This window comes from Canis lupus, chromosome 31 (genome assembly GCF_003254725.2).
Source record: "Canis lupus dingo isolate Sandy chromosome 31, ASM325472v2, whole genome shotgun sequence".
Classification (NCBI taxonomy): domain Eukaryota; kingdom Metazoa; phylum Chordata; class Mammalia; order Carnivora; family Canidae; genus Canis; species Canis lupus.
In genome coordinates this window covers 34,509,472-34,525,291 of record NC_064273.1, presented here as the reverse complement: position 1 = coordinate 34,525,291, position 15,820 = coordinate 34,509,472, and the positions used below count along the sequence as shown (strand labels likewise).

At 39.5% G+C, this 15,820-nt stretch overlaps 1 protein-coding gene across 1 annotated transcript in view; it reads left to right on the top strand.

The window, feature by feature from the left end:
- Window positions 1-15,820, top strand: part of DSCAM (DS cell adhesion molecule) — a 734,179-nt gene that overhangs the window by 692,241 nt on the left and 26,118 nt on the right. Inside the window, exons 28-29 of the mRNA XM_035709183.2 lie at window positions 6,853-6,883; window positions 13,933-14,048. Of these exons, the coding sequence (XP_035565076.1) occupies window positions 6,853-6,883; window positions 13,933-14,048 (147 nt within the window). The remainder of the gene's footprint in view (window positions 1-6,852; window positions 6,884-13,932; window positions 14,049-15,820) is intronic.

The following is a 15,820-nucleotide window of genomic DNA, read 5'->3' as shown; positions in this document are numbered from 1 at the left end:
ATTTATTTAGTCATAGTTTTCGGATCAGCTTTCATAGCATGCTGATGATTGGAAGTCCTATTTGTCATCTGGTAAAAACATAAATGCAGGCTCATAACCCTCACAAAAATAGCTACTTTACGAGTCCCATTTCAATTCCACAGAAAAGCAGGGATTGTTGTGAGGCAGCTTGCAAAGAACACTTGATAGATAGTAAAGCTAGGCAAAATCTGCTACTCCCAAACTGTTTTTTTGTTTGTTTGTTTGTTCGTTCGTTTGTTTTTGTGGGTATGTGCAGGTAGCTGCCCAACAGAAGTATTAACCTAAACATATTCCATTTTACCTAACTAGAAACTTCAGAAATGAAAGTGTAGTCATGTGGCTATGAATGAGATTTCTCTTTTTTAATGAAACATTTGGGCACGCAAAATGGGAAACAGCTCAGATTCTCAGTTGGCACAGCTGCTGTTCTTGAGATTTGCCTTGTGCTCCCCTGACACACCGTGATAGCACTGCCTGGTGGATGAGACTCTTCCAGGATGGGAAGTGATCTACAAAAAGAACATGGGAACTGGGCGAGACCACGCTATAATATTAGTTACCCAACAGGGGTGCCTCTTCCCAAGAGCCCACTGTATCATGCAGTAATCAACAGAGGACTCATATCTTCTACTTTTGCACTGCCCTTGTCTTTCATAATGCTTTACTCTATGCTGCCTTGTCTTAGTCTCTCCATAGCCATGCAAACAGGTAGATTATAAACTTGATATATATTATACCCTATTTTGCTGACATGAAACCTTAAGGGAACTTGTCCAAAAATCACATATCAAGACAAGGCTAGAGAAAGAGCTCTGATCACTGCTGCCATACCCTGTTCTCTTTCCATGAAACTGCCTAAGACTTGGGACTCCCAGATAAAGAAACAGGACATCCCATCAATATTGTTGGCTTTGAAAGGGTTGTCAATGAAGCATGGAGTCAGAAGAATATATTAACACAGAATCAATAACTACTTCATAATTTTATTTTTTTCCAATGGAAAATGTTTGGTTTATTCATTTTTATCTCTATATTTGATATATCTACCTTCCCCATAATATTAAAAAATATAGATTCTTTCTTGTTTGCATATTTTCTACCTACCACCCTTTTCTCTACTGCTTCTCCTCACTGGATTATTGAAAGACTTCCATACTCAGCTGCATCAGTTCTCACTGGCTCCTGAATCCTCACAGTCTCACTTCCACCCCCACCCACCAAATGCTCTCCTGAAGGCAGATGACCAGTTACCTTCTGATCACCAAATTCTCCTTCCAGTTACCATTTTCTAGGACACTTTACAATTCAGTGTGTTAGCAAATGTTATTTTTTGAAACCCCTTCTTTCCAAATATCCTGGCACTATTTCTCTATCACTCCCAAGATTAACGGGGAAACACAGAGCCAGGGATGTATATGTAGGTGTAGCAAAGGGCTTTAGGAAAGGTGTCACAAAGTCTAAATCTCAGATTGAGCTGAAATTTGTGGGGAAAAAAATGTGACAGGCAACACAAGAGGCTGTTTAGCAAGAACAAGCCTTGAGATGATGTTCTCATATTAACAGATGGCAGGTAGAAAGAACGACTCAATGTCTGCTTTGCTTTGATGTGCACCAGGAGAAGTGCTATTCAAATCATAAAATGTGGAACAAGAATTATAAAAACGGAAGGAAAGGACAGAGAGGGAGCAGGAAGGAGGATAGGAGAGGGGAGAGAGGGAGGGAGGGAAAGAAAGCAGGGATAGAAGGAAAGAAGGGAGGATGGAAGAAAGGAAGGAAGGAAGGAAGGAAGGAAGGAAGGAAGGAAGGAAGGAAGGAAGGAAGGAAGGAAGGAAGAGCTTAAGAAAATAACCAGAGCCCTTGATCATTTAAATTTACTTATTCTTTCAAAGCCTACTATGTTCCAGTCATTATGGGAGCAAAAGATGGGATGTCGCATAAAATAATAGTTCTGATATCTTGCTAGTGAGGAGGAAGGCATATTTACAACTAACTATTACACAAATTCTAAATGATAAGCACCATACTATGGGCACCAATAAATGCTACGATAATACACTAAAGGGGAAGATTTTGTTTCCCCCCCACAGGAAATATTAGGAAGGATATCACATGGTACTGGTTCCTAGACCCCAAATGATGATGTCTTAGGATTCTGGACAAAGATGTTCTGGATATAATCCCAAAAATAATTGTGGATAATCTTTGAACAATCAAAGGTATAGGAAAATAGTTACACTCCATACCCATTTTCAAAAACAATAAATTCTAGAAGTTACAGATTGAGATAAAGTAGTTTAGGTTATAGAAAGGATGCTTTGCCAGCAATCGGGAAATTATAGGGATGAGCAAAGGCCCAGACAATCTCACTTCCCTTTGGACAGGGCTGACTGATTATGGGATACCAGGCTGAGGCTAAAGTCAGAGCAGGCTGAGCCATTTTGGAAGTGGCACAACTCCAAGGGTGAAAGCTAATGTATTAGTGGGAAGAATCCAAATTTGAAGAGCTTTTGAAAGGCTGGAACCAAAGAGATAAAATGTAATAGGGAAAACTGTAAGATCTTCTATATAAGTTGTAAAAATTCATTTACAACACACATAATGAGCATTGTGTCCTCACGGGTGTGCAAGAAAGAGAATATCAAAAAATGACCAGTTTCTGTGCTCGGCCTCATTTAATAAAGGACAATAAGAAATCACAGGTCTTTCATAGAAGAGTCCCAGATAGAGAATTACCTAGAAATTATGCCATCTGAGGAGGGATTGAGAAAATTAGAAACTTCAACTTGGAAAAGAAACAGGTGGCAGGCAGCTGCATGGAGATATTCTCATGGCCTATGAATGACTCCAGGTGTCCTCGTTATGTCCAGGTAGAAATTACAGCAAGGGATTTCAGCACAAGAGCAGAGAGATGTTTCCCACAATTAAATGTATCCCCAAGAAAAGCTTGTGCGACCTCCATATGGAGCAGAGATTGGGCTGAAGCTGGGGAGGCAGATGACTCAGGCCAGTGGAGAGAGGACATGGGGACAGGAAACCACCATGGGAAGTGGGAAAGGGTATGCTGGATGCTGTGCAGAGGTGTGCGAAGTCCAGAGAACCAAAGCACCAACTTCACCTGGCGGGGCTTGGGAGAGTGCACAGGGCAAGTCGCATCTGCGTACACTGAAGCGACAAAGGAGCCATATCATGGGGTCTACAGAGAATGCAATAGCAAGAACCTCAGAGAGGGCTGGAGGCAAGACATGAGGGGCAGGAGGGCTGGAAAGACAGCTTGGGACCAGCATGAGCAGGCTCTTGCTTTGTGCTGAGTCCTGTTGGCAGGGAGGTCCCTCCGAGAGTTTCAAAGCACAGTTGTGACACAGTGAGGGGTGTGTTTCAGATCCATCACCCTTCCCGCAGGTGGATGTCACTTACAGGACTGACACATTGGAGGTGGGGAGGCCAGGGAGGGGGCTGCTGCCTGGTAATTTGATTCGAACTGAGGAGAAAGAAAAAAGCAAAGGTCCCATGGGGACGTGTTGAGGTGACATATCAACAGACTTGACATCAAATCAGACCTGAGAGTGAGAGGTGCTATGTGGTAGCGACAGCATGGACCCCCCTCTCCCCAGAGTGCTAAGTAGCCCATCTCATTTTAACATCTGCCCAAGACACTGTAGCATGGAGACAAACATTTACTGCAGGGATGATTTGAAGAGTCTTTAATGCTCTTAAGATTCTATGATTTCATGATTTTAAAAATGTTCTTCACTTGCCCCAGATTTTCTTCTCACCACTAAACAAAAGTATATCCGAGATTTTGTCATCTCTTTTCACTGTCCCTACATGAATATGAAGAAGACCCTGGACCCCATCTCAGTCCTGATATCTCTCTTAAACTTGATTCCAAATCTGCCTTGAACAGCCTCACCTCATGTCCCCCAGCCTATATTAATATGGTGGAGTACCGCAGTAGGTTTGAAGCCAAGCACCTTGGCTCCACCCACATTGCTGCTTCTGTGTCCTTCCAGACTCCTGTCATTTGTGTTACCATACCCAGCCCTGAATATCCTAAATCTTGTCATTTTTCTGGACTCCCTGCAGACCCTCCATACCCAGTGGGTCCTGATTCTTGCAGATACCATCAATCTGTTATAGCATCAAACACTCTCTGTCCCCCTGTTCACTGCAGCCAACCATCCCAGCCTCTCACCTTCACCACCAACTCCTTGTCCCCAGCCCCCATTCCATGTACTCCGGATGGATTGATGCTAGTACACAGCACCTACACCCACCCACCACTACCTCTGCCCTCCTCCTCTCCTCTTGGTCCATATTATGGCCAGTAACCCAAAGTCACACCTTCTTAGCTCTGTATGCCTTGACCAACCCTAATTCACAACCTTTCCTGGAAACCTCTCTCCAGTCAAACTGACCTACTCCATACTTCCTAAAGGAGCTCAAATTACAGGACACACTAATTTTGTGTCATGGAGCTCTCTTACCATTGGAGTCTATGCTCTCCAAGTCCCATGCTCCTTTTAAGGTGAGGGCAGTCTTGGATATTTCCCAGATTGACTCAGCCTGAAACAGGTGATCCTGGGATCATCTTCCTCAGTCAGCAGGTACCAGGTGTCTGTACCCCTATGTCCCTGAAGTTATGACACAAATCCCACTCTATGTATACAGAACCTTAAAAGTAGTAATGGAAAAGAAGTTTGAACCAACTGACATTGGTTATGAATTCCTGCTCAGCTGTAAGAAATTACTGAACATATCTGGGTCCCAATTTCCTGATTTCTGAAAGAAGACATAATAATTCCCAGGTAGAGACTGGCACAATCCAGATTCCTAGTACATGTTCCATTGTGACTGCAGCCCACCTTGTGTCTGCTCCCAGAAGACATTCACACACAGTCCCTGGTGCCACTTGTGCTGTAAAACTCCACCAGCGATTCTCAAAGGAGAATTCACAGAAGTGAATTTCAATTAATATCATTTTTCTCACAATTTCAGATGACATCAGGAGGAGGACATAGTAACTAGATAGAAAGAGAAAAGGATCTATTGTAAGATGATAAGCATAGGGAAGTGTGGACCAAAATGGTTCAGGGTGCCCACAGCTGTAGACCAGCTTAACCACAGCAAAGATGCCTGCTAATTGTAGATGAAAAGAACTTGCTGTTAGAGCATGCCGATATTTGAGGGGAACTCTGTTCTCACTTGTTGGATGCCACAATTCCTTAGCACATGGATATGAAAAAAAAAATCACAGAACAGAAAACTGTGCTGACTTCAGGAACAGAAAAAGTGTGATGATAATGAGCAAAACGAGGAAACCAGGTCCATTCTGAAGACATTGGGGACTGAGTTACCTTCCAATCATGAGCTGAAGTACAGTGTGTACTCCTTAAATTTCCCCCTCTTTTTTAGACCGTTGAGTTAGCCACTGCTTGGCTGTTACATAGAGCTAATTAATCCCACGCTTTTGACTTTATATATATATTTACTTTGCAAGTGTTAAATCATTCAGGAAGAGAAGAAATTCATATCTGCTTGGTCTTTGGAGAGAAAGACATGAACTAGGAAGTTAAATGTTGTTTTGCTTTCTTTGCTTCACCATATGAGTGGGGTAGAAAGGAGCTGTTTTCGTTTCCCAGACTGAACCCATCTGTGCACAGAATGTGTGAGGTTACCAGTAGGAGCTGGCATGGCTGATTTGAATAACTGAACTTCGGCTTACAGAGATGCCAGCCCATGGGTGGTTATCCCTGTGACTGCCCGAGCACCTCAATAATACCATGCTGCTCCCCGGCTTGACAATGATTGCACTTAAATGTCAGCCTCTAAAAGATGAAAGATGAGATGAAAATGCTTCAACATACTCTTTTCTCCACTATAGAGCCAGCCACATAGCTGAATCCATTTCCAGAAATTTCTGTTCATTGAATACTACATTTAACATCTAGATTTTTTTAGAAAGCAGTGTGGGGAGGGGGGGAAGCAAGAAGAAGGCTTTTGTATTCTAAGAAAAAAAAACATTCATTTTTTTTTTTTTTGCCAGGACAAAATGTGTAAAAAGAAAAACAAATTATGTTTTAAGGGAGATGAGAATTTCAAAGCAATGTCACCAAAAATGTAGACTTCTTTTCTACATCATTTTTAGGCAGAATTTCTTTTGTCAGGAGTGGTAACCAAGACTTGATAAACAATGTTTTCAGAGACAAAAAAAAAATATAAAGAAAATTTTTACTTTGGGGTTTGAAACAAGCATCTGAGTTTCAAGACACAATGATATGTCATTTATACAATTCTTTGATCAACCTAGGGGACTCAGAGCTCTGTAATAATGCTTTCTTAAAGTCATCTATGTGTCATAAGTTTTTAAATTTTGATATTTTGATAAAACAAGTAGAATATATACTACATAAATAAACTACTTTCAAAATGTTAATTTTCTGACTACTGAAAATAAAATTGGGTTTTCAAAAATTGGCAAATAAATACACTGTAAGAAGACTTTAACAGATGTCTGATAAATGTTATGGTCCCAGAGAGTTATGCTCTTTTTGTAATATATATATGCACACACACACACACACACACACCATATATATATATATATGACATATGATTGCATATATACAACATTATTGCATGAATATCACATACATATGTGTAGAAGAAATAAGGAATCCACTAAACTTTTGGTTATTAGTAGTGATATGTGGAATGATAGTTACATTTTAAAGTGGTTATTGTCATCTGACTCTGTAGAATATTGGTCATAAATGCCTAAGTGAATGTTAATGAGTTGTTTATCATGTACTAATATTAACTTTTTTTCCCCAGATGCAAAGAGTTTAGCTGAAATGCTCATGAGGTAAGAACAAAACCTACTATCTTATATATCATGTTTAAAAGGATAATTTCCAACTTGCTTTGATGTTTTTTTAAATGATTGTCTGAAATTGATAGCACATTTTATTTTTGACACATAAATTTCATTCTGTGTACCAAATATCCATGTTATGCCTAATAGGATATATAGATAGCAAATAATATACTTCTGTACATGCCATAGATTGTTTTCTTGTCGATCAGACTCAACCAGTGGAATGTTTCCCATAAAGCTGGGAATACAAAAGCACATTATAAGTAAATAGCTTTGGTTTTGTTTCCACCCAAATATACCACTTTTGAGGTTGAGACTTTCACTTTAGCAGAGTTAGGCAAGTGAAAAGAAAACCTGAAAAGGAAATGCACTGTGCACTGTGCCCTTCCAAAGAGATGGGATGATCAAGAAAGATTCCCCTTGTCCTCAGCAGCCATGGCATCCTGAGCACCCCTCCACTAGAGCACTCACCAATTTCTGCTACAATTATCTATTCACTGTCTGGTCTTAGAGGTCATAGCCTGATATGTTGTCCTCATGTTAAAAATACCAGAACTATAGTAGATGAATAAGTAAGTTGTGGTAGTTGAATGAGTAAGTGAATTTTCAAGGCTGTAGAAGACACCTCAGTATTTGCAGTTTAAGCCTTTTATATTGTAATGATTAAACCAGAAGTGAAAAAGGATAATCAGAGTCTGGAAATCAGATTAAGATAAATGTCAAGAATCCTGACAGTATTGCCATTTTAGGATATTTACTGTAGGGGAAAAAGAAGATGGGTATGGGGCCTACTCCCCACCCCACCACAGTTGGATTTAACTTCCTTCCCCATCTTTGCATATAAAATTGGTGTTCATTTATTATTCACAAAGAGCCCATAACCCATATCACCAGTATCTTTGAAGACCTAAGACAGAGATCAATTGCCATTGGCCCATGAATTACATTTTCCACAGACATCTTTGTTTGCAATAGTATGTGTTAAAACTATGTGTACTATAAGTAATGGATATGGAGAACTCAAGATTACTCTAAAAAATTTGGAGTGAGCAATTAAATAAACATAAGTGTCATTTGCTAGGATTAGGAATTAGGAGGGTAGATGCAGGGTACAGACTTTTATTATTATTTTTTTTTTTGTAGGACAGGGAAAAGGGAATGTTGATGGAAATGAAAAGACTTGTATGGGTCATGTTGAATTTGGGATGCTTTCCAAGTGTCGAATAGCTGGTAGCAGGAATCTAGAGCCAAGAGAGAACTCAGAAATGCAAATGGCCTGTAAAATATATCTTCCATAATAGGAACTTAGCCACATCCTTCTAGGTCAAACTTGCATGAGAAGAATAAAAAAATCTATATTTTTATAGAAGATTGAATCCATGCTCTAATGCAAATCTGTACTTATTTGCTAAGCAAGTATTAGGACATTTCTGTGGTCATGGAAGGTATCCAGACACATGTGCACCTGTGCAGAGCAAATCTGGCAAATATTTAGAAAACAAAAAACAAACCAGAGTCTTTCAATTTATAATAACTTCGAAACAAAATGAATTTTCTAATGTTGACTTAAAAATATGAATTCATATGATTCATGAAATCAAGAGATTTCATATAAGATTGTGGCTTGCTTTCTTCTCTTGAAAATGCTCTGACCGTACTGGGCACAGTCTAGAGATTATGGCTGTCTGGAGCTACATGAAGTGCTCCCTTTAGACTGGGTGTGAATTTTTTTTTAATTTAAATTCATTTAACCAATATATAGTACATCATTAGTTTCAGATGTAGTTTTCAATAATTCACAGTTGTGTGATGAACACCCAGTGCTCATCCCATCACATGCCCTCCTTAATGTCATCACCCAGTTACCCCATCTCCCCACCCATCGCTCCTTCAGCAACTCCAGAATTAAGAGTCTCTCATGGTTTGGCTCCTTCTCTGATTTTTTCCCATTCAGTTTCCTCTCCCTCTTTATGGTCCTCTACACTCTTTCTTATATTCTGCATATAAGTGAAACCATATGATAATTGTCTTTCTCTGACTGACTTATTTCACTCAGCATAATACCCTCCAGTTCCATCCACATCAAAGTAAATGGTAGGTTTTTTTGCTCTGTATAAAAAGTCACCATCCCCATCCCCACTCCAGTCTGCTTCACTGGTTTGTACCCAGCCTGGGTCCCGCAGCCATCTCAGAGATCTTCTGGCTACTTCCTTCAGAGATTATGCCTCTGCTCAAAGCTCGTGACACTGGAATCTGTGTTTTCCGACATATTCAACATTTGTTCGGTTAGGATGAGTTCTATTAGCTTCTCTGATGTCCTAGAATGCATCCCTCCCCCTTCTCATTAGCCCCAAGTGAGACATCAAAAATATCTTCTACATTAATAGGCCAATCACTGTGCTTGAAAAACCACCTGTTGAGGAAAGCAGGCATTAATAGTGGTATTTGAGGTTAACAGTTGCCAACATGAAATTAGGAACATTAAAGCTAGTAATTACTCCCACTTAAGGTAGTTGAGGTGGTTTTCCTCCAGAGGATACAGTGATTGAAAAGGAAGAGAATTTCCAAACTTCTCAAATAGGTGGATTTTTATGGATTAATTTAGAAATAAAAGCAATGCTTTTATCATGAAGGGTCAGTTCAATCTGAGTTTGGTTAACAAAGCCTAACAACCAAAGACTCTGTCACCTTCCTGGAGATCTAAGGGCCAACCATATTTCAAATGTGGCTTGGAAAACCTAGGCAAGTCATATATCCACTGGTACAGAGAAGGCTACAGAACCACTATCTCTCACCTTCGCTGCTGCTTGCAAGGGAAGTTGAGGACTTAGCAGCCTGGTGCAGTAAGAGCATAGAGAACTGCAAGTCTATGTTGTAGGCTTCAAGTTGCCCCCAGCTGGTTTTGTGATCTTGGGCAAGTCATTTTCCCTCTGTATTCCCTACTTTTCTCATTTTTTTTTAGATTTATTTACTTATTTTTGAAAGAGAGATTGCACGCTCTCGAGCCTGAGTGGGATCAGGGGCCAAGGGAGGAGAGAGTGTCTTAAGCAGACTCCATGCTAAGTACAGAGACTGATGGGGGCTTGATCTCAGAATCCTGAGATCATGACCGGAGCTGATATCAAGAGTCAGGTGCTTAAGCAGCTAAACCACCCAAGCACTCCCCTACTTTTCTCATTTAAAAATAATAATTTGAAATTGTTCCTAGATTTATCATTCTGTGATCTTGGTGAAGGTAACGTTATTTTCCAACCACATTCCACAAAAAAGTATCTGCATACTTTACTGGGATTAGCTGTTCTAGGGCCAGAAAGGCAGATGCTACTGTAGGACAAACACAGATAAGCTGGTGCCAGGGTACCCCCACACGGTGTCATCTCCCTTCGCTGGGCTTCGTGCTTCTGCCCACTCATCTATTTTACCCAAGCAAATCACCCCCCACAGAGAGAGAGAGAGAGAAAAGAGACCTCACTCACCATGACCAGATAGAAAGGATTTTCCTTTTTTATGATTAGGTGAAAATAATTTTTAAAAATATACCAGCTATATAAGAGTAAAACTAGCCTGCTTTAAGGCACTAGCCAATGCATGGTTAATATCCAAAGACCAATATTATTTAGAGCTAGCTATAAGTGGAAAAGGATGAAGAAGAGTCAAATTGAGAATTTAGATAAGTTTAGCTTTTTTTGATGTTCATATCTTTAGACATATAGAAAAAAAACCCACTCAGCTATTATAATGAAATATGGTCCTGATAACCCTACAATTATTCTGAACTTATAGAATGCTTCATAGCACATTTCGGAAGGTAGATAGTGTACACACTTTTTCATTAGTTTTTTCTCCCCACAAAGCTTAAGAAAATACTAAGACTTTAAGGAGTTTTAACAACTGCAAGTAATTTATTGACTAAGCTGGGAAATACCATCCTCTGTGAATGAGGGTCAGCTCTCTGTCACTATAATCAGACAACCAAATGGCAAATGGATGGCGGAAGATTATATTTCAATAATAACTAACATATTTAACATGCTCCCATATCATATAAAAGATGCAATTTTGTATGGTGAAATATACAGAACCTTTTCACAAAAGAGGTTTCTTCAACTAGTTTTTTTTTGAAGGTTGGCTGCTGCTTTAATGACCAATTGTTATAATTTTAGAGAATCAGCCTTCCTATAACAATAGATTATAGAATATGGCAGCCTCATTAAGAAAGTTGAGACCTAGTAATCTTTTAAAATGAGAAGAGTATTAGTGCCTCTAGGACATGTCACTCACTACCACTGTACCCCCAAAACAACATGATTTATTCAACAAGCTTTAACAAATATTTATTTAGCTCCTACTTCAGTCACATACTGCTCTAATTCCAGGGATATAGAGGGTACAAAACAGAAGGAACTATTCCTTATATAATTCCTATTCCAGTGGAAGAGACCGATCACAAACAAGATAAGTCCATTAAACATATGCTTGAGTATTAAGTGCTGAGGAAACAAAATTCACCAGAGGATGGGGAGGGGAACATCAGCAGTGCCCATAGCTGGGCCAACCTGGCTCCATTGAAAAGACTCCACCTGCATCAAGCCCTGAAGCCAGGGAGGGAGCCAGTCACATGGCCACTGGGATAGGGCTAGGGAACATTTCTTCTAAGCAAAGAGAACAGCAAGTTCCAAGGGAGAAGGGAACAATTAGCTCCTGAATCTCAAGGTTTGTTGGGCCACATTCTCGCCTTCCCACTGTAGGGCTTGACAGCATGCAATCCTTCAAGGAGGAAGTAAAGTTTTACCTCCAGCTTTCATTGTCTTTGTTAATGAAGTTCCATCATATTCTAAGTCCTCATGCCAATGGCAGTGGTGCACAGTAGCTATTTAGCATGCTTCCTGTGTCAGTCTGACAGTGGACCCCTTATTGTTAAGTATAGTTTGCACTTGGGTTCATAGTGTTTAATAGAGCAGCCGCTGACTGCCTCATAACTATTCATGATGAGCAGAAGGAACTAGCTCACATTTCTATTTTTGGTGCAAGGACAAGCTCAAGTCCCTAGTGGAGTTTCTAAACAGACCTTTCGGATACTCACAGAGGAGTAGTTCCCCATCTGTTTTTGAGGAAATAGAGCTTGTCTAAACATGACATAACTGCAGCCCCCCAAGTCACCAAAATGTTCTTCATTTTATACAAGTATTTGAATTTTTGCTTTAAAAAACACACACAAATAAAGTGAAAACATAGATAAGTAAATAATTTTTTAAAGTATGCAGTTCATGTGAAAAATTCAGGCCAAATGTTTGAATTTGGGCTCTGCATAATTAGCATGATCTAGCTACATAACCCAGTTACTCATCTGCAGAGCAAGAAATCTGGTTCAAGATCAAGTCCTAAGTAGGAATGGTGCACCTTTCAGAAGCTGTTGTTTTTGTAGGTTGTTTTGTTTATACTCAAATGAAGGAAGGGCAATTACAAAATATTCAGAATATTAACACAGACTTCAACATGCAAATATCTACAGGGGTTCTTGAGTGAACTTGACCTTCAGATTATTAACATTCTGTCAGCTACAGGGTTCAAGAGTAGATGAATCCTCATCAACAAGAAAGGATCTAGGACTCTTAGTGAATGCTTAGTTGGGAAGAAAAATATTTAAGATCCAGAATAGATACCCTCTTTGTTGTTCTCTACTAAAAGTAACAAACACAGAGGAAAATCATTGAGTGAAGTAGGCTCCAGAAATCTTTCTCAAAGTAGATTTTGTCAATTATTGAGCTGGATTTATGGATGCCATAGTTTATCACATTGATGTATTATTCTGAATCTTTGTTGCTCATTAGAAGTTATTTTCATATAAAGCTGACCTTTGAACAATAGAACTTACATTGAACAATGTAATCATTAAGGATACTGAGCTCTACATACAGTCGAAAATCCACATGCAACTTTTGATTTCCCCAAAATTCCACTGCTAATAGTATACTGTTGCCCAGAAGCCTGACCCTTAACATAAACAATCAATGAACACATATTTTGCATATTCTATGATTTATATGCTGTATTCTTACAATATAATAAGCTAGAGAAAAGAAAACCTTATTAAGATCATACGGGAAAAAAAAGAAGAAGATCATACGGAAGGGAAAATATTACAGTACTAGACTGTATTTATCAAGGAAAATCCACATGTAAATGGACCCATACAGTTCAAACCCTTGATGTTCAAGGGTCAACTGTACATATTTTGAAATCATCTAAGTTCTTACAACTGTGCAAAGACTGAACAATCACTTCTGCAATGTAGATTTCTAATTAAAGCCTTTATTGACTTTTTTTGAGTTTTTGTGAAATACACAGATTTTTTTTATTTGCTATCAGCTGTAACTGAGTTTGATGATCCCATGCCGTTTTACTACCTATTTTCATTTACTTCTAGAAGACAGCTTGCTCTAAGAGTAATTTTCTGGTACACAAATTCTTACAGTAGTTGGGTTTTTCTTTTAATTCTAAAATGTGATATCAGGATAAACTAGTGTCAAGAAAGTTAACAAGGTTTATGATTTGTTACCAGAACAAAAATAAAATGACACCAGATATAAATACAAATCCATTAGTAGAAACCCCACCCATTTAGCAGCCAACACACATGCTTCCTCCCTTGCCATCACTGGAATATCTCATATCTGACAAACAAAAGTGTTGTTGGGTTTAGAAACCACTTTTTTTTTTTTGTTTTACTTAGCTTTACACAGAAAAGGGGAAATTCCAAAGGTTCTATCAATATGGAACCAATGTCTATAGACAATTTTTTTTCTGTGAACCTCACAACTAACTACTGAAACCTAATATTAGTAAATATCATTTGAATGAAGGAAAAATATTTTTTCTTTTCCTTTTCCCCTTTTCCTTCATTGCTTTTTCCCCCTTGCCTGCTCACAAGGCATTCAAATAATTAGGTACTAAACCCAGTTGATATACAAGCACGTGTTGGCATAATGTGACTCTGAACTGCATTTGCTCATGCATCCCCTCTATTTTATTCCCAGTAAGAATACTCGGACTTCGGATACCTTGAGCAAGCAACAACAAACCTTGAGAATGCACATTGACATACCCAGGGCTCAGCTTTTGATTGAAGAGAGAGACACAATGGAGACCATAGGTAAGGTACCCTGTTATGGCTTCACACAATGTGGCTGCTACAGCCATGTCCTCTCAGCCCAAACCCCTTTAGACATGGGAACATCTTGAGTGCTACACAAGCAAAGGTAGAAGGTAGATAATTGTTATTGAGGAGAATAATGAATACCAGCAAATGTGGGGTGGGGGGAGAATGAAATTATATGTACCTCCAAGGTCACCTGAGACAGGAGTTCCCCAACTTTGATCCATGCTGGATCTTTTCTGGGGAGATTATTGGTGCCTCTCCAAAGAACAAACACCTGTAATCAAATAAACCTAGAAGGGCCATACACTAAAGCCCCATCTTGGAAATCCACTCAGTGCTTTCTTCTTCAGCTCCAGAAAGGCCTTCATTAAAGCAAACATTTAAACTCTACCTAGCAGTTAACAAACAAGTGTCTTTGCACGGGCTGCCTTTTCTGCATCCCCCAGCATCCTATAGACACCCTGGAATGGGTTCCTTGGCAGTGCTTTGGGAAACACCAAGATCCCTGTTCTACCCAGAGAGCTTTTTGGCTGGTTTATCCAGAATCCCATTGTCTTAATTCCTTCCAGCCCTTTCCATTCAAAATCCACCATTCCACACTGCCTTCTGACACAGGTCTATTTATTCCAGAATCAGATACTTTATATTTCCATTGTGATAATGATCAGAAGAATAGCTAATGTTTACTGAGGGCTCTTTAATGTCACCTACTTTTTAAAGCACATTATGTGCATCATTTCATTCAACCCACCCAAGCAACATAGGAAAAAGATACTACTTTGTAATTGGGGCATTGAGAAGTTACATAGCTTGCAGGTCACATAGACTAGAGCAGAACCAAGGTAGGGCCCCCACCCAGCCACCAGCTTAGTTTCCTGTAACTGTCACCACTTGCTTCCATATCAATAAGCTACTTCCCAGAAGCCCTCACCTTAGAAATACCACTCAGCTTTCCAGTATCCATGGAAACAGAATCTGAGGCAGGTTGCCAATTTGGCCCTTTACAAACTTTGCTCTGCATTTGTTCTGGAAGGTGTTTGCTGGCACTTGGTCCCAGGGCAACCCTATCCTGTGGTTTGGCTAAAACTACCCAACTTCTGGCAACTACACTGGCAACTAGAAACCTCCTGTCAGAAAAAAAGTGGTAAATGGCCAAATTGGCAAAACATCTGCATTGCTCCTTGCCCCCACCCTGCATGATTATGTTCTAATGGAACAGCAGAGACATCTTGACTTAAAGGCTTCAAAGTCCTAAGGCCTGGGATGGTCTTGCTGGATTCAAATTTGGTCCAAGCATAATAGCACTTGGAGAAAGTTGGTCAAGCCCAGTGTGGCCCTCGATCAACCAAATTCGGTTAAATACTACCCGTGTTGTCCGAGGGCTCACTCCTAAAATATACAAGATTTTATTAGCTGGCTCACATCAGGACAAAAACACCATGCTTCATTTTTAATAATCATTATCTTTCAGTAGTATAGCTGGCATCTCTTTTATTAAACTCAATAGGTTGGGCATTAAAACCAAAACTTCCTTTGAAATACTACTTCAAAAATAAAAACATAATTTCTTTGCCCTTATAATATAGTTTCAACATTTAGTAAACATTCCTCATCAGGCTTGTTCATCATTGTACCTCCAGTGGTTAAAATAGATAGGTAGTCGTTGTTGACCTAAGACCAGAGAAAGGTCTGCCCATCCTCTGTCCATAGTCACTGCCCTTAGTCAAAGGTGCATCTTATTCTACACAGGATCATCTATCACCAGG